Source organism: Fundulus heteroclitus, chromosome 3 (assembly GCF_011125445.2).
Source record: "Fundulus heteroclitus isolate FHET01 chromosome 3, MU-UCD_Fhet_4.1, whole genome shotgun sequence".
NCBI lineage: Eukaryota > Metazoa > Chordata > Actinopteri > Cyprinodontiformes > Fundulidae > Fundulus > Fundulus heteroclitus.
In genome coordinates, this window is record NC_046363.1 from 41354820 (window position 1) to 41375174 (window position 20355).

The 20355-nt window shown below is 40.9% G+C and overlaps 2 protein-coding genes across 2 annotated transcripts in view; one reads left to right on the forward strand and one right to left on the reverse strand.

Moving 5' to 3' along the window:
- Window positions 1-20355, reverse strand: part of LOC105922701 (C-type lectin domain family 10 member A) — a 512726-nt gene that overhangs the window by 281994 nt on the left and 210377 nt on the right. The gene's annotated exons all lie outside the window — the stretch shown is intronic.
- bmper (BMP binding endothelial regulator) overlaps window positions 14830-20355 on the forward strand; it is a 45279-nt gene continuing 39753 nt past the window's right edge. The window contains exon 1 of the mRNA XM_012854122.3: window positions 14830-15476. Within this exon, the coding sequence (XP_012709576.2) occupies window positions 15371-15476 (106 nt within the window). The 5' untranslated portion in view covers window positions 14830-15370. The remainder of the gene's footprint in view (window positions 15477-20355) is intronic.

Here is a 20355-nt window from a genome sequence, read left to right on the forward strand (position 1 = left end):
AAATATAGTTAAAAAAAAACAACAACAAGTTTATTAAGGGTTTTAACCTTGAAAACAGCTTTAGATCCAGAACAAGTTTTCTTTGTATAGGTTTGCAGAACAAGACGTATTAAAGATTGTGTTATTTAATTGGCATTTGATACATGATAAGCATTATTGCATATATTTAGCCTTTAATCTCGTCTTGTAATGTTGATTAAAGAAGGTTTAGTATTTGAATTTACTAACCTTCGGTTTAGTTTGAGTTCTTCTTTAGGGATTGCACCAAACCTGTTTTTTAAGCACATGTTTAATTTTCCAGTTTTCCAACTTCTCTCAGAGGCAGCAGGATCTTTTTCTTCAAGCATCTCTCTGGAGACTTTCTGACAAAGAGGAAAAACCAACCCGGCCATCACCAGCCTGCTGGACAGGACTGTCTGAAGACTTTTGACGTGATTTTTTTTGTGTTTCTTTCTCTTTGGCTGTAAAATTAGAATCAGCTGCAGATCGGCTCTTTTGAAAAGTCATCGGTGTTTCATTTGGCAGCCGCCCACAGTGGCTGTACATTGAAGAACGCTGCAGATGAGGTTACACTCTCCTAATTTTTGTTTCTCTTCTCTTTTATGTAAATATTTTTATTTCAGTCTCAGCCCAGATTATCTCATTGAAAAAAATCTCTGCATTCACTTCATTTGAATTTCTTCAGTTTACATCCATCTCTCATCCCAAAGCTGTGTTTTCTCTTGTTTCTTTTAGATTTTCTGCTCTCATTTTATCTTTTATTCCAAATCTAGTTCTTGTTTTGACAGTTTTTTAAACTTCTCCATTTCCTCTCTCAACTCTTCAACATCCACTTTCAATCAACTTTATACGTTGGCTTCCTTTCTTTCCACGCGGCTCCATCCCTTCATCCATCAACCCTTACAAAACTGCCATCGTTTGTTTTGGGGGATTTTTTTTATATTTCAGCGCTCTTTAGATCTTTCTTCACTGACAGGAACTTTTTTGTGGGGGGATGTAGGACTTTTTTAACTGACTTTTTATAAGGAAACCCTGAAATTTATCCTCTATGTCAGGGGTGTCCAAACTTTTTGGCACATGGGCCGAAATTCTCAAGTCAAAAGTACTCGAGGGCCAAAAAAGGATGTTAAATCCCTATAGATCCAAAGTTAAAAACGGGTTTTGCACATTTGCTTTATTAAAAGATAATCACCTGTTAAACACTTGCTATATTTAGATAATTTTAATAAATGACTTGAAAAAAAAACAGCTTTTAATGCACACTAGTTTGCATCTGAGTTAAAGTCCTCTGACGGATGTGGTCGTATTTACTATGAAATTAAATAGAATGTAAAAAGTGTGGTTATTAAAACATGAAAACATTGTGTTTTACCCAACATTTTCAGTTGTAAGATCTTGCCCTGTCTGTATTAATTTTACCATAATAAAAATAAAACGTTTCCATCTCCATCAGCTAAATCTTTCCAGTAGACCAAATCTTTCTTCAAGTGCAGTTGGGGAAGGGGGGGGCGCACAAAATCAGTCCAGGAGCCACATATGGACCCCGGGCGCGCCTGCTCTATGTCCAGAAGAGAGTTAAACTTTTTTACAATAAAGAGTTTCTGAATATTGGTGTGATTTGTTGGACAGTTCCATCTTTTGACATTTCAATCTTCATGGAAATGCTTTTCAGTTTCCGCTTCTGTTTGGCCTTCAGCATCATTTATCCAGCCGTTATCCATCCTCACTTATTCATTGCTGTGATGGTCACAGGGTGCTGCTCCCTATCTCTGAGATGAGAATACGCCACAGGCAGGCCGCAAGTCCAACACACGATGGAAAAACAACCATTCAGGCACACATCCATACCAAATTTAGCAGTTTTGCATCTCTAGTTAACCTAAATGTTGACCCCATCTAGCATTGCATAAACGCAGCTGACTGCCATTTAAACAGATTTTTATTCTGCGAGCAGTAATTTGCATATCTTAGTGAATTTTGAACGGTCTCGGCTGGTTTCGGGGTTGGCGCACTGAAGGTCGAGAATTACAACACAATAAACTATTGAACATAAATCCACCAACAGCGTCTTGCCTGCTGCTGGACTTTTCAGTTTGGTCGGTTCGTTCCAAATTGTTTTATCCTTTTTTCCTTCCAGCAAAAGCCTCATGAAATTATCATTATCATAAATAAATGAATTGTAAATGAATAAATTGTGCCGTTGTCTCCTACCAAGTTTACTTGTCTCCTGCCTAGTTGTTTTCTGACTTTTCCCGTTTGTGTGCGTATGTTTGAGTGACATTCACATCTGCACAGCTGAGCTGACAGGGTGTCACTTTGACTGACGTGACATAAATTAATCTTTTTGGATGAAGTGTGACACAGGCTCATAGAGCCAAGGAGAATCTTCAATTAACCAATTAGAGACCAGCATGAGGTCACATGGAGCTCAGGCTAAGAACTGAAGCATTAGGGGTACTTTTTTGCCATTATTAATATATTGTTTCATCATTTAGTTTCAGTTCCTTTCTCTTAATTTTACGTCTTATTTTGTCTTTGATTGTCTTTTGGACCATCTCTTTAAAGGAGCAATAAGTGATGTTTCACCACTAGGTGGAGCTTGACCACTGTCTGTAGACCAAAACAAGCTGTGCATCAAGCCACGCCTTTATCCAGCACTCAGCACCAATGTTCCCTTCTCACCCATCAGCTGGTATGAGCTTCTTTGTAAAGGATAAAGACACAGCAGACCAGCATCACTTGCTGTTAGCAAGAAAACGTTTTGATCTGAAGGTGTGCCCTCTGCCATGTTGTGCCTTTAACGGGCAGGGAGGGGGTAGCCGTTCTAGTTTAACCATAGTCCATCTAAAAAGATTTTAAAATGTATCTAAAATAATGATATTTCGCTCTTTGCTCCTTTAACTTCTTCCATCTTTCACACTCGTGTCCAATAAATCACCTCAAATTGGAGGCTGAGCGGCACACACCCAGCTGTTAAGAACATCAAACGACTCTTTGACAATCAGAAAGCTGCAGATCCTCAGCAACAGGCTGGATAAACAGCGTTTAGAGGCGCAGACGTGGTTCTCTGGGTTTGATTTCGTAACTTATGCCCGTCTCACTGGGTTTAAGGCGTAAACATGATGATGCAGCTTCAGCAGTTTTTAAATCAAGACACTGAAGAGCATCTTATTCCCTTTTTTGTTTGTTTGAACATTGCAGATCCCATGGTTTGATCTCTGGAGAAAATTACCTAAATGATATTTTGTTGTCTCTGCAACATTGCAAAATCATACTTTTACTCCATTAAACAGTGTCAACAGTTTTCTCTTTGTGCAACATTATGTTTTTTCTTACCTATGACTTATTCATATAATAAGTAACAGTAACAGTTAGATTAGGATGACCTGTTAATGAATATTTATCAAGGTTCTAGTTGTAGAGTCATTTATATGTAATGCATTTATTAAGTTTATGTATTAGAAGGTTTATTGTTATTAAGAAATTTATGGGGCACACTGCAGAAAGGGAACTAAAACTAAGTAAAAAAAAAAAAAAGAGTTGATTTGTCCCTGATTTGAGCAGACAAGTTTAAATGATCTGCCAATGGAATAAGATTTTTGTACTTAAAATAGAACAACTCATCTCCATCATCTTATTTCAAGTGCAGCATATCAAATTATCTTATTTAGGGGTCAACAAACTCTTTCTATTGACAGATACTCTTATTTATCTGCTCAAATTAAGAGCAAATATACCCATTTTAAGAAACTTCTACTTGCTTTTAGTTCCCTTTAGGCAGTGAATGTTTTATAAGATGGATTCATACACATATTAATCAAGAGCTGATGGAATCGATGCTCAAGGATTAGAAGTCCTGTTAGGCATCAATGTCCTTCTTATTAATAGGTTTTAGGGAAATATCAAAAAATTTTATTATGTAGTTTGGAAAGGTTTTGAATTTTGTTCATATATTTTCCCAAGATCCCATCATCAAAAGAAAAATGATCAGTATTTTCAGACTTTATTCTCTATTGCATTGTTTAAAAAAAATCCATCAAACCAAGCCTCTCCTTAAGGCGTTGTTGTGTTCCACATACTGTATGTGTAAACGTTGTGGTAATGTCTTCTCACTTTCTATTTCTCTGTTTATCACTTTAAAAGCAAGGCTCTAAAAACTCAAAGATCATCTTTTAACTGTAAAAACTATGGGGAGTGTGAACGCAGATTATCCCTGGGCGTAAATTTCTGTATTTATTCTACTTGGAGGTCAGTTCAGCTACGGAGTGAGTCAATAAAAGAAAACAACAAAAGAAACCAAACAAAATAACCACTTCTTAATATCTTCTCACCTCTTCTAGCCAGAAGATATCAGCCCAAGTGGGGCACTCGGATCAGACAGGTTCAAGCTGGCCGGGAGGATGTGGGCTAGATGATGCCGTCCTGCTCCTTCTTGAATGATTCACCAATGAGGTCTTCATCACACAAGCCCACATTTGAGCTGCAGCCTTCACTGCTAACTTTTATTTTGGCCCCAGTTTTCTAATGACTTCTAAAATCACCTTCCAAGATCTCAAAGTTTTCACCCATCGACAAAGTTCAGCTGTCTGCTGGGCTATTTTTATTTCTGCATGTCACACACAAAATCTACGACGCCACGGTGAACAGGAAACGATGTTTAACTACTATGTACCTTCTAGAGTTTAATATAAATGTCCTCCTCTTTTACCTTCTTATCCTCGGTGGCCTTCCAGTGCCGGTATAAATGTGTGGCTGGTACTGTCTAACTGGACGCAGCTGTGAAGGTGTTAAAGTACGCTGCATTTCACAGTTCAGGTTGCCCCTGCTGTAAATACTCAGGAGGTTTGTGCTTCTCCAGGCAGACCTATTTAATACTTCAGATGTGGACTCAGTTCTCTGTTACTGCGTTGTTGTTGTTATATTCCTGGCAGAGTTACAGATGTAAGTTTGAAGCGTTTTTCAACTCGTCAGATTGATACTTATTCTCCTGGTTAGTCCAACAGGGGGGGAAAGCAAACTATTATCATAACCCTGAATGCATCAATGGCCTCTACTTGTTTTCCATGTTTATTCAATCTAGGAGAGGATATCAGTCCTGAGAGTTTTTCTTGGAGTTCCTGTCTTGGTCCAGAGCTGCAGGTAACCATCTGAAAACTGAGCTCCGTCAAAATCACAGAGGGAACCCCCCTCCTTCCCCACTGCAGTGATTGAACTGTTTTTCTTGTTTCTTATCTGAGCTGAGGTTTAAAAAGTCAGTTATGTGCTGTATGAGTTTCATGACCTCTGGGCCCTCGAAACCTGGAGGGAAAGCATTCCTGGCTTCCTTCCTGTGAAAAGTCCGTTCCTGCAAATACGTGGCTTCTGTCCGACTGCAGGGAGACGAGCCAAAACATTAAGTCTTGGCCCAGGTTCCTTCAAGGAGCTTGTAAAACCAGCAGCATGATAGATCCCAGAGCTCCTCCATTAATTTGAAAACATCTCAACATGCCCTCTGAAAGATGCGGAAAAAGCAGCTCTTTACATGCTTTGACATACACAGCATCAAAGCTGCTGGGAAGCTCGTTTACACTTTATATCCAGTTTCCAGGGTGTTGTTGTGTGTTGTGAAAACAAGAGGTCATTCATAAAAAAGCTCCATAAACATCTTGAATATCCAAGCTTCACTTGCTTACAGCGATGTAAAATGCAAACGGTTACGATACAATTTGCTTTTACTGCGTAGCTCCACCCTCTGCGCTGCCAGCCCCGTCTGACTGAGGACGGTAGTTTCCATAAACGGGTGATCGCTGATCCCTTGGTTGACCAACTCAGCTCAGCTGAGTAGGTTAACTAACGTTTGTCCTGCAGCAGTATGAATTTGGAACATGGATATTTGCCAAAAGCACCAACCAAGTACTCAGGAAAGCTCTGAACCAATATTACACGTTTGCATAGAAATGGAAATATAAAGTCAACCGATTAAACATTAACTACATTTCTTCCTCTGTTAAATAGATTTATGCAAGAATGCATTGAACAGACCGGCAGGTGCGTGTTGAATGAATGCAGCACACACCAGAGAATGCTTTATATCCAGTGGTTTTGTGAAATTTTCTGTATACTGTGCACCAAATATGTGTTTAAATACATTGATGTCGTCAGTTTGCTGTCATACTGCTCTTATTGACCTAAAGAGACTCGTTTTAAAGCTACATCCAGTATTGTCATTATTTTACCTTATTCATGAGCCTCCCATTCGTTCTTCAGCCTCATATAAAATGACAAATGATGCCCGAGTGGCAGCTGTCGTCTTGCTGCGTGTTCACATGAAGCTTTATTCAACCTCAAGCTGCGGTGTTTGTCTTGGAGCCATCGGCTCTGTGAGCTTTATGCTCGTTCTTTCTGGGAAAGGGCTTCCCACTTTTTTGATGCCAGAAATTTAAACTCAGGTTGTACATAACGAGCCGGCCCAGGGTTCCTGGGAAGGCTCTTTAGCCTGACCCAGACAGCTGTGCCCAACCTCTCCCCCCTACAGATCATCCCCCTACGGCCTCCCAGAGCCAGACCCACCGGCTGCAGGGGGCTTTAATCTTGGGGCTGCTGGGAGCTCCAGCTCCCGTCTGCAGGCAGTCGAAACGTCACATCAGCCAATTCCTTTGTGATTAACCCCAAAAGGAGCGTTCCCCACGGGTCGTTTAGTCCTGCAATCTCCACTTCTGAAATGTAACTCTTAACTTTTACTTTAAAGCACTAACATCAAAATCCAGTCCACCTGTAACTTTTATGTTTACTTTAAGGGAGATATGTTCCCTTGTTGCCGTTTTAGACGTGCATACAGGGTACGGCTGTGCTGATTATCCTGTAGTTTTATTGGTTCTATGTCTTATAGATAGAAATTCAGTTTAATGTAGTTCAGAATTGCGTTTTTAATCCAATATTGAAATGAAAAGTTGTGATAACTCATATTATGCAGGTTTCTTCAGAGTTGTCATACAGCATTACAGCGATTCTGGAGACGCTCTGTTGGGGTAAGATGGTCTGAGGAAGAGGATGCTAGGGGTTTTCTATCGGTTTCTTCATTTTATGAAGAATCTTTCTTTGCACGTTCATCTCCAGAGTTTCTGGAGGAGTCCCTGTAACAGAACCAGGCCCGTTTATCGGCTTGTTGAGCATTTTTAAATTCCTGGTTCTGATGATGCTACCCCGACAGATGATGGCAGAAGAGATCGCCCTCACCAGACGAGACTTTTAGAAAATCTGCAGCATCTTGTTGCAAACCCTGAAGGACCTAAGCTCTGTTCTCCGGATGAACATCTATTTCTACTCCTCCACCAGCTTCACTTCTTCTCCCATGACAGTAAAAGTGTTTAACCCTTTCTTGTGTCTACAATCTACAATCAGCTTCTTTGTTTTCTTCACATTCAGGATGAAATTACTGTTTCCACAGCTCTAACATAGAGCGTTAATGTTGACTTTGGATTCATGCTTTGAAAAAATAATTTTTGACACAAAATGTGCTGCACCCAGAAAAACATTTAATTACAATTGTGAGTTTAAGGCTTTTTTTTTTTTTTTGTCTCCCACATTAACAGACTTTTACAAATTGCATCTAAAATGACCACTGACTGACTGATTACCACTCAGGCAATCCAAAAAAAAGTTAAATTTAAACTACACTAAATTTTTAGTGTAGTTTCTGTGGATGAATTAAGAAAGTTTGGTTTTCTGTTGCTTTTCTGCTCCTTGTCTTTCTTTCAAACAATCTAATTTTCTCCAACGTTCATCAAGTGATGAGTCTTTCTCTGTTAAAGGAAAATATTCACAGACATTTTAATTGAACGTCCATTTCCAACAGAAAACGGATAACTTGAGGGCTTTTATTTCTGTAAAGAGACAGCAGGCACATTTATGGCACCAAGCTTGAGCCTTGGGTTTAATCCCTCCTGACTTTCCTGCATCCTTTGTGTTTAGTGTCTGTGTGTGAGAGTTTTTCTGCCACACCGTGTGAGAAGGTTGTGGTCAGATCACATCATATCCCCCAACCTTTCTCTGTTGCCATCTAGTGGTTATTATTCCTAAAACCAAACCTCACTTATTTTTAGAGCATTCTTTATCTCTAATCGCCAAATTTAAATTGATGGTTTCATTTTAAGTCACGGTTCTTTTATATTCTTTTTTCCCAACTTCACATTGTCTCTTTCTACTAAAACTGGAAGCTTTCATTTTCTTCACTCTACATCACAGAGCCTGTTTCCTTTGAGCCTCCCTGTAGCCGTCTCTTCTTCACACACTTACACCTCAGCCAGCCCTGTGGTGCTTCCAGCATGCAGCAGCTGACGCTCAGTTAAAAGCTGCTGGGTGGGTCCTAATTATTTCTTTGAAGACTCGCTTTTCCTCCCCGTCTGATGGGCTTCACTTTAAAGAGGCCAGACACACACACACACACACACACACACACACACACACAGTGTCAGGCAGCCCGCCTCGTGTGTCAGAAACCTAAATGTTGTCTCCAGCCTGCTGATTTCTAAGAACATGATGCTTTAATGTAAATGTTTGTATTGTGAAGCAGCACGTTCATTTCAGAAAAGTCTCTTGTGTTAATCGCTGAACCTCTCTCTCTATTAAACATCAGGTTTTTACCTTCATAACATTGCCTGACTTGTACTTTGCTCCTATTATTACTTTTATGACCCCTAAAGACTAATATCCCAATATAAATATTTAAACTTTGTTAAAACTGGTCTGCAGCCTGCTGCTCACTCCTTAAACAACCACAGCAGACACAAACACACATAGAAAAGATGCAGCTCTGTTTCACAGAGGTGTTTTTATGAGCAATTAAGCAGCAAAAGCAAAAGCAATCTCTGGAATCATGAGAAATTGTGTTATTCAAACCATTGTTTTGGCAACGAAAAACATTGCAATCATGCAATCGGTTTTGTTTTGGGGATAGAAATCTTTTTAAAGTTTTAATAATTAAATGGAATGAATGTTTCTGAAGAAACACATTGATCCGCAAATAAACTTGTTTCCCTGAAATTCAAACGTTGCTGGAGTCTTCACCTGATCTTTGAGCCTCTCCATGCTGGGAGTCGGTAAAGTTGTACCAGAAACTTTGGCATTTCTAGTAGAAGAAGAAGCAATTTTTGAATCTATGAGAAAGTAATGGACTAAACAGTTGACGTGTAGATAAGGTTAAAATTTAACTCCAGTATCTTGAGAAATCTAAAAACTAAATAAATTAATTTCTAAACTAAGTAAACTAATTCCTGGTATAATGGAAAAATATCAATAGTTCAGTTTCTCTCAGGTTGGATGGTGACAATCTGAGAATTGTGATTTTTCAAGTCTTTTTAGAGATTTGTGTTGGATTTATTGCAGTGATGGGTGCATCTTCTGCCCATCTATTCATCAACTCTTTTCTGCTGCTAACTGGATAATCTCTGACACTTTCCAGCTCTTCTCAGGGTTCCTCATGTGTTTCAAGGCCATAAAAAAGTTCAATATTTTTTGTCAATCATTCAGAAAGTGTCTGTGAAACTATTATAGAAACTATTATATAGTTTAATTCCAGATGGAGAGAAATAGTTCAAGCTTTTATTTCTTGTAATTTTGATGATAATGGCTAATAGATAACAAAAACCCAGAATTTACTGTCTTAGAAAATGTATTTATAATATAACAGATAAAAAATGAATGTATAAATATTGTGTAACTGCCATATGATGACAATCATAGGGAAGATTTAAGCGACTATTCACTAACACCCTCCACAAGGAGAGTAAGCCTGAAAAGCTCACTGCTAGAGATGCTGGTTGTTCAGAGTGCTGTTGTCAGCACTTTTCAGAATCATCTTGTTTCTGAAAAGTGCTACATTAATAAACTTGTCTTTCCTGTATCGTAGCACTAAGGATAACCCAAGCCTTGACGGAGCTCTTAAGCAAAATCCATTCAAGACTTTGGGGAACTTCACTGAGTTACTGAGGCTGGAGAGCATCAAGAGCCACTTCACACAAATGCATCCTACAAATGTTGTGTTCTTTGTGTCAAGCCACTCCTGAACCCGAGACATCATCAGAACCATCTTTATTATTTATTTATTTATTAAGTTAAGGTTACCTGGGCCAAGGAGAAAGCTTGGCCCAGGTAAGCTTAACTTAACCCCACAGAGAATCGATGAAAGTATTATCCAGAGAAAGATGAGAGACAGCAGAACCAACAATGCAGACGCTATCAAGCAACCGGGGCTTCCATTAGAACTCAGCAGAACCACAGGCTGATGGTGTCTATGTCAGGCTGCATTGATGAAGTAATTCATGCACGAAAAGGTCCAACATCATTTTCATAAGCCTGACATTTCTGTTTGGAAGATCACATTTGTATTGATCTTATCGGAGATTGGGTCACTGGGGCAACAGTTCCAGGAGCAAAACCCAGACATCCCTGTTTTTGATTGAGTCTATGTAGTGTTCTGGTTTTATGAGATACTAAAAACAGGGTTATCGTAATCTATAAACCATAATCATCCAAATTACAAAACAAATAATAAAGCCTTGAAATATTTGACTCCATGCATAATAGATCTATATAATGTGAATGTTTCCGTTCTAATATTTTGACTTGTACCTGTACAGTCCCTGCAACATGTTCTGGGTCTGCAACTGGGATCTGTGTCGAAAACCACCTGAGCTGACTCCTTTTGGTGAGGAGAAGCAGCAGCTCTCTTTGAGCTCCCTCATCACTGAATCTCTAGGTTGATCATCATGTCTACGTTCTGGCTCTTACCTGTGGCCACAATCTGGATCATGACCAAAGGAACAAGATTGGGGACACAAACGGCTGAAATGAAAACAGAGGCGTCATGTTCAGAAAAGATGATAAAGCATCGCCAGCCATGCATTCAGTGGCTACTCTCAGAGCAAATACACAAATCTTCTTTGGTTGGTTCGGTTTTGGTTCTCCATAGTTTGACTGAAGTCAGCCAAACTATAGGTGGATTTTCCATCCATGTTCCCCAATTTATTGGGGAAAATGACTGGAGTCAAACTTCTCACCAGACCCTTGCACTTACATCTACTGCACATGTTTAAAGTGCTGCATTGAAAACACACGGAGGTCTGAGACAGGTGACCGAACCAAAATTAGAATAAATCATACTTTGTTTGTGGTATTTAAATACTTTGATCATTGCTCTAATGTTGCAACAGTCAGTCTGTGCAGCATAAAACACTGAAACAAGACAGGAGAGCTGTCACAGTTAAAACACATTAAAGTCAAACTGAACACATGATTGTGCCTACCTCCTTGAATGCCTTGAACAAAGCAACAACCTGTTTACGACTGTTTAAAATCAAGTCTAAAAAACATTCCCTTAAATGAAGCAGGCTGAGGAAATTGGGTTTGCTGACCTCACATTCCCGGGGCCCTTCAGAATGTTTTGTAAAGAGTTGCCAGATGGGGTCACCAAAATTTTGTGGTGGAAAACCGAAACCAAAAAGCCATATCACAATTTCAGAACTTTCAGGCTTTTCCTGTCACTTTTGGAATAATTGCGTTTTATTCTTCACTGAGTGGCCATTCAGCCTAAGTTGGAACAGGACTTGTTTCACTGTGGATAAAGACATTATCTTTTCAGGCCCTGTGCACACAATAAAGTCTCGTTGCGTTTCGACTGTTCATCTACACCACAATGCCAGAATCTGAAAACAGGTTCCAGACCGGAAAGATTTGAAAACATCTTTGTCTTCAGTGTGCCTGTCTGGTGAAGCCGTGGCCAACGCGCAGTATGACTTGACGCTGGCGCCTTTTTAAAGGAGCTATAAGTGATAGACACCTAGTGGAGAGGAGAAAAACGGGACTAATACATTGCTGATGGAGAGGACTGATTGTTTATAGGGAATGCTACTTCCATCCTGGGTGACAAATGAGAACGATTTAGGTTGATTTTACAGTAAATGTCTTACTTATAGCTCCTTTAAGCAGCGTGCTTGTACATGTTATTGAACTTCAAAGAACATACTGCCTTCTAGTGGCGTGGTGGAGAAACTGCAGTTTTTTCTTCTACTGGCGTGTGCACAGAGATCATGATGAAAACATGGTCATGTAGATGTGTCGACAGAAACGGCAAAAGAAATCTTGTTTTAAATGTTTTGTTGTCGTGTAAACAGGGCCCTAGCTTCAGGCAGCATTTTCACAAGGTCTTTGTTTCTGGGACAGATGACCTGTGTCCTTCCTTAAGCCGGGCATACAGTGTATGATTTCTTTGCCATTTTTGGGCCGATTCTTCAGTCATGCGAGAATTTTGTGAGTTGTGTCCTGTGGTAACGAGAGGGGATTAGCCTCTCACGACCACCTCCCAATCAGGAATCGTACGGTCGGATGAAAATCAAACATGTTTGAAATTCAGTCGGCCTTCGTGAGATGACTGTGATTGTTTACAAAACAAGGGAATTCTTCATCTACTCAGATGAAAACATAGAAGTGGAGAGAAGCGTGGCGGCGGTACGTGTGACATGGAGTCAAACTACGAAGGAGCAACTCATTGCTCCTCAATTGCCAAGGCAGCGCGTTTTTTTCTAGTGAGCCTCATATGTAACAGAAAGCATTGACACTTCTGTCTTTTTCTTCTTCTACTGTTCAGGTTTAGCTTCCGGATAGATGAGTCCGAGTAGCGCCATCTCTCTACGGCGCTAAGTGCGACGTGGTTTTTAGACGTACAGTGTGAGCGGTCAGATCACATCAGAGCGTCAGTCCGTACAGTAAGAACAGAGATGGTCTCAAGAAACATCTCAAGTCTCCGCTAGGTGCGGAGCCCATCCCCCCACGTCCTGCCCTCCTCCGCTGCGCTGGCAGGCGCCTTGGCCCTCTGGCGCATTGGTTGGCTTCGGGTTTGGGGCGGGTTCCCGGGCGTGCGCCGGCCTACTCCCGGCGGCTTCTTCGTGGGGCCTGGCCCCCCGGGGGGCGGCCGGGGCCCCCGTCGCGGGGGCGGGGCGCCCCTGGGGCCTCTGGCCCCCAGGGCCCATGGCCGGGACCACTTCAGCGGGGCCGGCTGCCGGCGGAGCCCACGGGCTCGTCTCCGCGGCTCTTGAGGGCATCGGCATTGCGGTGGCTGGGGGATTTCCTCGGGGTCGTCTCTACTCTTTCCTTGGGGGGGGGGGGGTTCTCCACAATCACTATCAAGCTATTTCTGGATAATCTTCACCTAAACTAGTGCACTTTCACATCTCCCACAGGTGCTGGGTCCCAGGTATTAAGTGTTCACTTATATACAGTACTCTTATAATTTATTTATTTATTTATGTTCTTTCACTTTCTTTTTTCAAGTATCACATTACACATGTCAGCTTACATAATAATATATATGATTTAGCAATGGTATCTAGGTGTTATTCGATTGTATCTGTTGCTTTATGTCTGTTGGTTGTGCTGTTCTTTTTGCATCTCTCTTTCCAGGTGACGGAGCAGACGGAGAAGGTTTTATCATTCTCTCCCTTTCTTTCTCCTCTACTCTTTTTTTTTCTTTTCTTTCTCTTTCACTTTTTGTTCTTCCTTTACTCTCCCATTGTCATGTCCATATAATTTGAAATTCTCCTTGCAGGAATAATAATAAAGCTATTTACAAGCATAAATCAAGTAGAGCACTATGGCGAAAGCTGTTCGCTCCACTTGTAAAAGCAAAATCTGTCGAACTCTATCTGGCATTGAGACATCAATTCCTATTGCCATATTGCTAGACAGGACACTGGGAAAAAAAAAAAAAGAACAGAGATGGTGAGCAATGAACTTTTAAACCCTGTAGTTTCGTTGTTTAGATTGAGCTGTAGCTGAGTTGAAAATATTGTACAGTGTACGCCCGGCTTTAAGGGGATGACGATTGGAGATTCCTATGGGGTTTGTATCAAATAAATGTAGCACCTTCACAGATTAGAGGGAGATTCATAAACATGGTTGTCTTCCTTATCTTGGCTTTTTTCTTTCGATTTTTTTCCACGATGCCCAACAAGGAAAGGGTGTGTTTGAGGTATGCCTTCACTTAGCCGAAATGTTGGGAATGAAGCCATCAGAAAGTACAATACAACCATGATCATTAGGGGGTGTCACAATTTATTAAAAATATTTATTTAAGTGTATAAACTTTTGACTTTAAAGAAAGTAATACAAGCATTTTAAATATGTATTTTTTTGTTATTCTGGCACTGAGCTGATCTAGCAGAAGTAATTTGGGTAATTCTAATTTGCTTAAAAATTCAGAAATAAATACTGATAATTTTAAAATACAGTCCCCTCTCTTAATTTCTTACACAGACAGATTATCCATTCATCATATGAAAATTTCATTTAATATCTTTCAAATCACACAATTCGTTTTTACATAAACTTGTGTTTCTCAAAATCAGCCAACTTTCTAAGTTTTACTCTGCTGTTGTCGTATACAGCTTAAAGTTAGTAGATGTTGCAATTTAAGCCTTGTGGGATTTTTATTTTATTTTTATTTATTTATTTTATTTATTTTATTTTTATTTTTTATTTTTTTGTTGCTGTTACTTTTGAAAATGCATGATGCCAAAATTAGAGTGTTGCTTGATCTGAAACTGAATCCAGAACAGAGAGGCTGCTCCTTTTGCTCATACAGAGAACTTTTCTGTGCGCAGAGGATCAGAAGCTGGCAAACAGCAGCGGCTCCGCTGTCCTCATTAAAAACTCGACGGCAGTAACAAGATGAGGCGTGGAGCTGCAGATCTGAAGCAGCGGACCACAGAGAGCGTCTGAAGGAGGTTTGCAGAGGTCTGGAAGTTACAGGGAGGGAGGTCCCGGGCTGCGCGCAGGAGGCAGGACTTTCTGGCTCCGTGGTGCGCTCCGACACCAGAGGTCCGCTTTAATATCAGAGGAGGAGTAGAAGCAGGTCGGCTTTTAACACCGCTCAGACACAGAGGCTGCTGGCAGACCCGGACTCGAGCATCTGTGCGCAAAGCGGATTTTTGGATTGCTTCCTCAGATTTAGATTTGTTCGCTTTGTTGCGCTGTCACTATTTTTAAAGCTTAGCGCTTCAACTGGACACGCATGAGCGGGATTTGTGACAGTTTTTCTTTTACCCATGAATGACTTTATTCCCACCATGGACTCAGCTTTCCTCGCAGAATCTGTGCAGACGCACTGTCTCCAGCCTGAAGGCGCGTCTTTCTCATTTTAATGTTGTAATTATCGCGCGTCTGGCTGATTGTCGCTCCGCATTTCAGAGCAAACCAACGAACCGAGGAGACTCTCTGATGTTTGCGCGGCAGGCACTGATTGTGGACTTCTGAGCTTTATTTATTTCATTTTTTTTTCATTGGAATATTTTCATCTATCTAAACTTTTTTGGTCCTCTCTTCCCGGAGCAAACCGAAGATGTCGCCCCGCTGCTTGAACCCTTCCTCCTGGTCCACCTGTAGGTTTTTCCTCTGCTTTCTGTGGCTCCTACAAACGCCCCGCTCTTCCTCTCCGCTAATTACAGGTAAGATTAAAGAGATCATATGGCTTCGTAATAACACATCACAACACCCACTGTGCGTTAGAAAAGCTCCTGCAGCAAACCGCTGGTTATTTAGTCTGCTGCGCGTCTCTGCGCTCCTGCAGCCTTCAGCGCAGCAGCGCTGGAGCCACGCTGCAGCCTCTCTGTGTTTTTCATCAGCGGTAATTTAGCGGTGAGGTTCTGGGTAGGATCCTCGGCATTCGCCTGCAGGTCGGCGCATGATCACCATGGGAATCAACAAATAAACAAGACCCGGGTCAAACGCGTTTATTTCCAACAAGGAGACGCGCGCCGCTTCCCCGAGAACTAGCGAATTTGTAGTATTTGTCTTTTAGCTTAAATCCTCATTTCTCATTAAGATTAATTGACTTCTTAGAACTTCACAGAGAACCAGGAATGATGCCACCGCCTAATTAAACTTTACCAAAGCCATCCTCTCTGCGCCCTGGGAGAGGACGCTGCTTGCGCTCACCTTATTTCCAGGAGGACGCGTTTCATTTCACGGACTCTCAGTCGCGCATTTATCAATATTTCAGTACAATGTACACCATAACTGAAAGAGACGACTCAATTTAAAAAAAAAAATCTTTGGGATAGATGTTCTCCGTTAACTTGTGATCTTAGCTGAAATTATAGTCGGCGTCACTTGGGGAGTTATAATTAAATCTTTTTTTTTTCTGTAGTTAAAAGCAGGCTGTGGAGATTGGACTTCTTTTCTTTAATCAGCTCTAATTTAGCGCTTTTCTGTCCTCCACCCTGAACGACTTTCCTCCAGCCGTGTCTGTTTAAGCGCTCCTCTTTTGACAGACACTTTTTTGCAGCAGTGCACATGTTTCAGAGAGTGTAGATGTGGAGTGGATGAAAAATGGATGAGGTGTTGCGGGATGCGCCTTATCGCTGCTGGTCATGATAGATGGGACTTGTGCGTCTGAGCGGCTTTTCTGAAAATGCCGCAGATTAATTTAATTGTTTTCTTCTGGCTTCGCTGACTTCAGCTGACTTAGTTTGTTTCTCTGTGAGTATTTAGACCAGAAGCTGCGGTACATCAACATAGCGCATCAGAGGTCAGACTCCAAAGGCGATAATAGTTTTTACGTGTCTTCTTTTGGCATTTATCCCTCAGCCTGATTCAGACACATGGAGATGTGAGGAAAAACGTACCAGATATCGGCCTTTACAGGGAAACCTGACATCCTGTCTGAATCAAATGGGGTGGAAACAGGACAATATTTTCCCTGCACATCAGAGTTAACTGTTGTAGCACCAGTTCAGAGACAGAAAAAAATAAAATAAAAGAGTTTTGCAGGAAACTAAAGAAACAGAGATCAAGACAACTTCATTAAAGACAGAGAGATACAGGAATAAAAGGGAAATATAATCATCATATAAAAATAAATTCACAACAAAAGTGCAAATACATCAATTGAATGAATAATCTTTAGTAGTCAGTCTTAATTTAGAGGAGTTTCAGTTAATTAGTTTCCTATTTAACATAAAAAGCATAATTTAATCTTTCCTGATGCCTGGTTAAATAAACGTCAGAGAATGTCAATAATTGCTCAGCTTGATGAGTGTACAGGTTTGAAGTAAAACAAAGCAGCTGAGAAACAAGACAGAAAAGATTTTTGGGTCCCAGACTGATCACCAGAGCCTCTCCACCCTCCTTTACCCCCCCCCCCCAAAACACTTGCAGCCCTGCCAATTTAATTACGCCCAAAGGTTGTAAATTTTACAGTGGTGGTGGAGTCGGCAGGGTTTGTCTGTTCTGCCCAAATCCACACGCTGGTTTTTACTGCTGCAGTCAGACAACACGGCTCGTTACGACGAGATTTTTTACGCCATGGATGATAGAAAACACTTTTAAGGAAACTGTTTAAGGTCCTCGTTTTAATCGACTGTGATTTTCAGGAGCGCACCACATCATCTGGTCAGCATCAGTTTAGTTTGTTGTCCTCTCTCACACGTTGGCGAATGAGCAGAAAATCTGCCCTTCAAACCCTTTAAATGCTGAATTTCAGCCCGACTCGACTGCTCTGCTTTGGGACATGGGTTCAAGGAATGGTTAACTCCAGATCTATCATCATTTCCTCAAACTGAAGAGACATCGGATCAGAGGTTACAGCACAAAGATAAAAAGGATTGACCTGATGTTGCTCAAAACGTTTGAACCTTCACAGTGTCTGTGTACCAGGAAGAACCCCTGGAGAGGATTGTGATTTTCATCACTCTGAAATCTAGAACCAGATCTTGGATTGGTTTGAAGTTTTCATGGCGGAGAGACACGTTTTTTCCTCTGCAGAAGAAACAGCGATGCCACGCGGAGACAAACTGGAATCATTTGTTGCTAAACCGGGAAAGAAGAGTCAGAGTGGTGGGAGCCTCTCGAAGAGACTAATGAAAAAGCTGCAGTGGTGTGAGATGATTAAGGTGTTGCAACAGTTTGGTTGCATCGACCACATGATTCACAATGTTGAGCCACAAAGGGAATTCTTGGGCTTCATTCTACAAACATTTCCCAGAGAGAACATAATGTTTAGAACTGACATTAGACAAGTTAAAAAAAAAAAAAAAACATCCATACTCCCCTCCACACCCTTTGGCCCTACTGGTAGAAATCTCTAAAAATCTTTAATTAAATAAATCCTTTACTGCACTAAAAGTGGAAGAAAGTATACTATTAATCCAATTAAATGCCTTTAGTAGGGGGGGAAAAATCTACATTATGGAAATAATTGTTTTTACCAGAATCACTGGTGCCACCACTCATTGGCACCCCTGCTGTTAAAGCTTTGTGCAGACCCTCCTTTTTCCCATTAGCAAAGCACTTGGTGTTCTTCTGTAACATTTCACAAGTTTTGTGCAATCAGAAAACAGAATATTGTAGTTTTTATGTTTCTGTCCAGATTATGGGTGTACAACTCCAGTTTTTGAGAACTATTGTTCTGCAACCTTTGGTTGCATCCCTGCTCCAACACACCTGAATCAAATGGCAGAATTCCCTCATCAGCATTCAGTCGTTCAGCTCTGCAAAGGCCGGGTAACGAGCCACTCCTGTGATTCTGGTGTGTTGGAGACAAGATGCATGGAGGACTGGAGTTGGGTACGCCTGTAGATCTTCCAGAGTCCTTAATCATCTCTTTACCTGAACCACTGAGGTTTGAGCTAAAGAGAAAAGAGCTCAGTCCCCAGATGGGCTCAGATTGGGGCTGAGATGACCACAAAATATAATTGATTTTGTGTCTGTTAACCAATTCTGTGTTACTTTGGCCATGCGATCTGGATTATTATCCTGCTGAAAGACCCAAAGACACGTCACTTTTTTGTTTTATGTAAAGGTCTCCAAATGTCTGTTTAAAATGTTCCTTTTCTGTCAAAAAGTTGATGATGCCATGCACTGAAAAAGAAAGAAAGAGGCCCACAGCATCACAGACCCTCTGCCATATATAACAGTGGGAATAAGGTGCTCATTCACATATTTATTCTTTGTTTCAGATAAAATGCTTTTTTCAGCCATACCTGCCAAACGACTGGTTGTCATGTTGGCTTTTTAAGGTTGTTATGGGACCCTAACCCTAAGAAAATAGGCCTCTGTGTATTTGATATTTATATTCCAGAGAGTTAAAAAGGAAGTCAATATTTACTAATTAAAGATTACTAGACATTCTGGTCAACTAAAGAAACTTAAATATAAGTGACCAAAAGGCTTCAGGTACATTTATTTTTCTGGAATTGATTGGAGTGTCAAAATGTGAGATTATTTCTTAACAGGATTTTTCTTCACTGAATAAATGTCCTTAAATTCTGGTGAAAGGTTGTATTTTTCTCACGATTTCTGAGAAATATTATACTTCTGGAAAAAGATGAATCTATTCAAAGCTTTTAACACATCTTCACCAAGGGGCACGGAGCCCCTAAAGGGACACTGAAGGAAAAAATGGAAAAAAGTACTTTCTACTTTTTATTTATGTTAAAGATGGCAGCCAAAGACGGATCTGGTGTGCACGGGAACATTTGTTTTTCCCTTCAATGTCCCTGTAGGGGCTCTGCACAAGGGTGCCAATAAATGTGGTAAGTGTCGTAAGTTCTCTTATGTAACCTCTGCAATGACAAACGAGAAATTGATCATTTAAATAACTATGATTTAATTATGAGATCTGAACAACTCTTTCATTTTCTAGTTTCTGCACAAGGTGCGTTAAACTGATTAGAAAAACAGGAGCAGGGATGAGCTGAGAGACAGCATGACTACAGGTGGACATACATGCCTTTGAGTGAATAAATGCCAAAAAATGAAGTTACTGCCTGTAATCCTGCAGCTCCATACTTCACATCCTCCCAGTTCTGGGTTTTAATTATCTGCTTGTCGTTTGTGATTCAACAATCAACCAAATCAGTTCACAGGAATATCAAAGAGGATTTCTTTTAGTAATCCCTGACTCTCATCCTTCAGTTCAGATGCTGTGTAATCGTTCACTGGAAACCTTGGCCTAACAGGAACTAAGCTGCAACCACATCTTTATATCTCTTCCACATATGTGGTTATGCGTCGGCTCGTTTCCATCCAATAATATTTTTCCCATCTCTGTCACCATGGGGGGTGGGGGGTGGGGGGGGGGTGTATAAAACAGATCAGACGCATGAGTAAACATCAGAGCAGTCAGTCTGGAGCAGATTTCTTCCTGCAGGAACTGCTGCGCCCTGAGACGTTTGAGACGTTGACATCTGTAGCTTCAGCCCATAAAGTCGTGTGTTTGGAGTCGTTTCCCGTTGTTGGTTCAGGTTACATTTGCGCTCGTAGCAAAGCGACTGACTCGTGCTTTTAAGACCTGGCTTCTTATGGCGCTCCTTTTACGCGGACAGA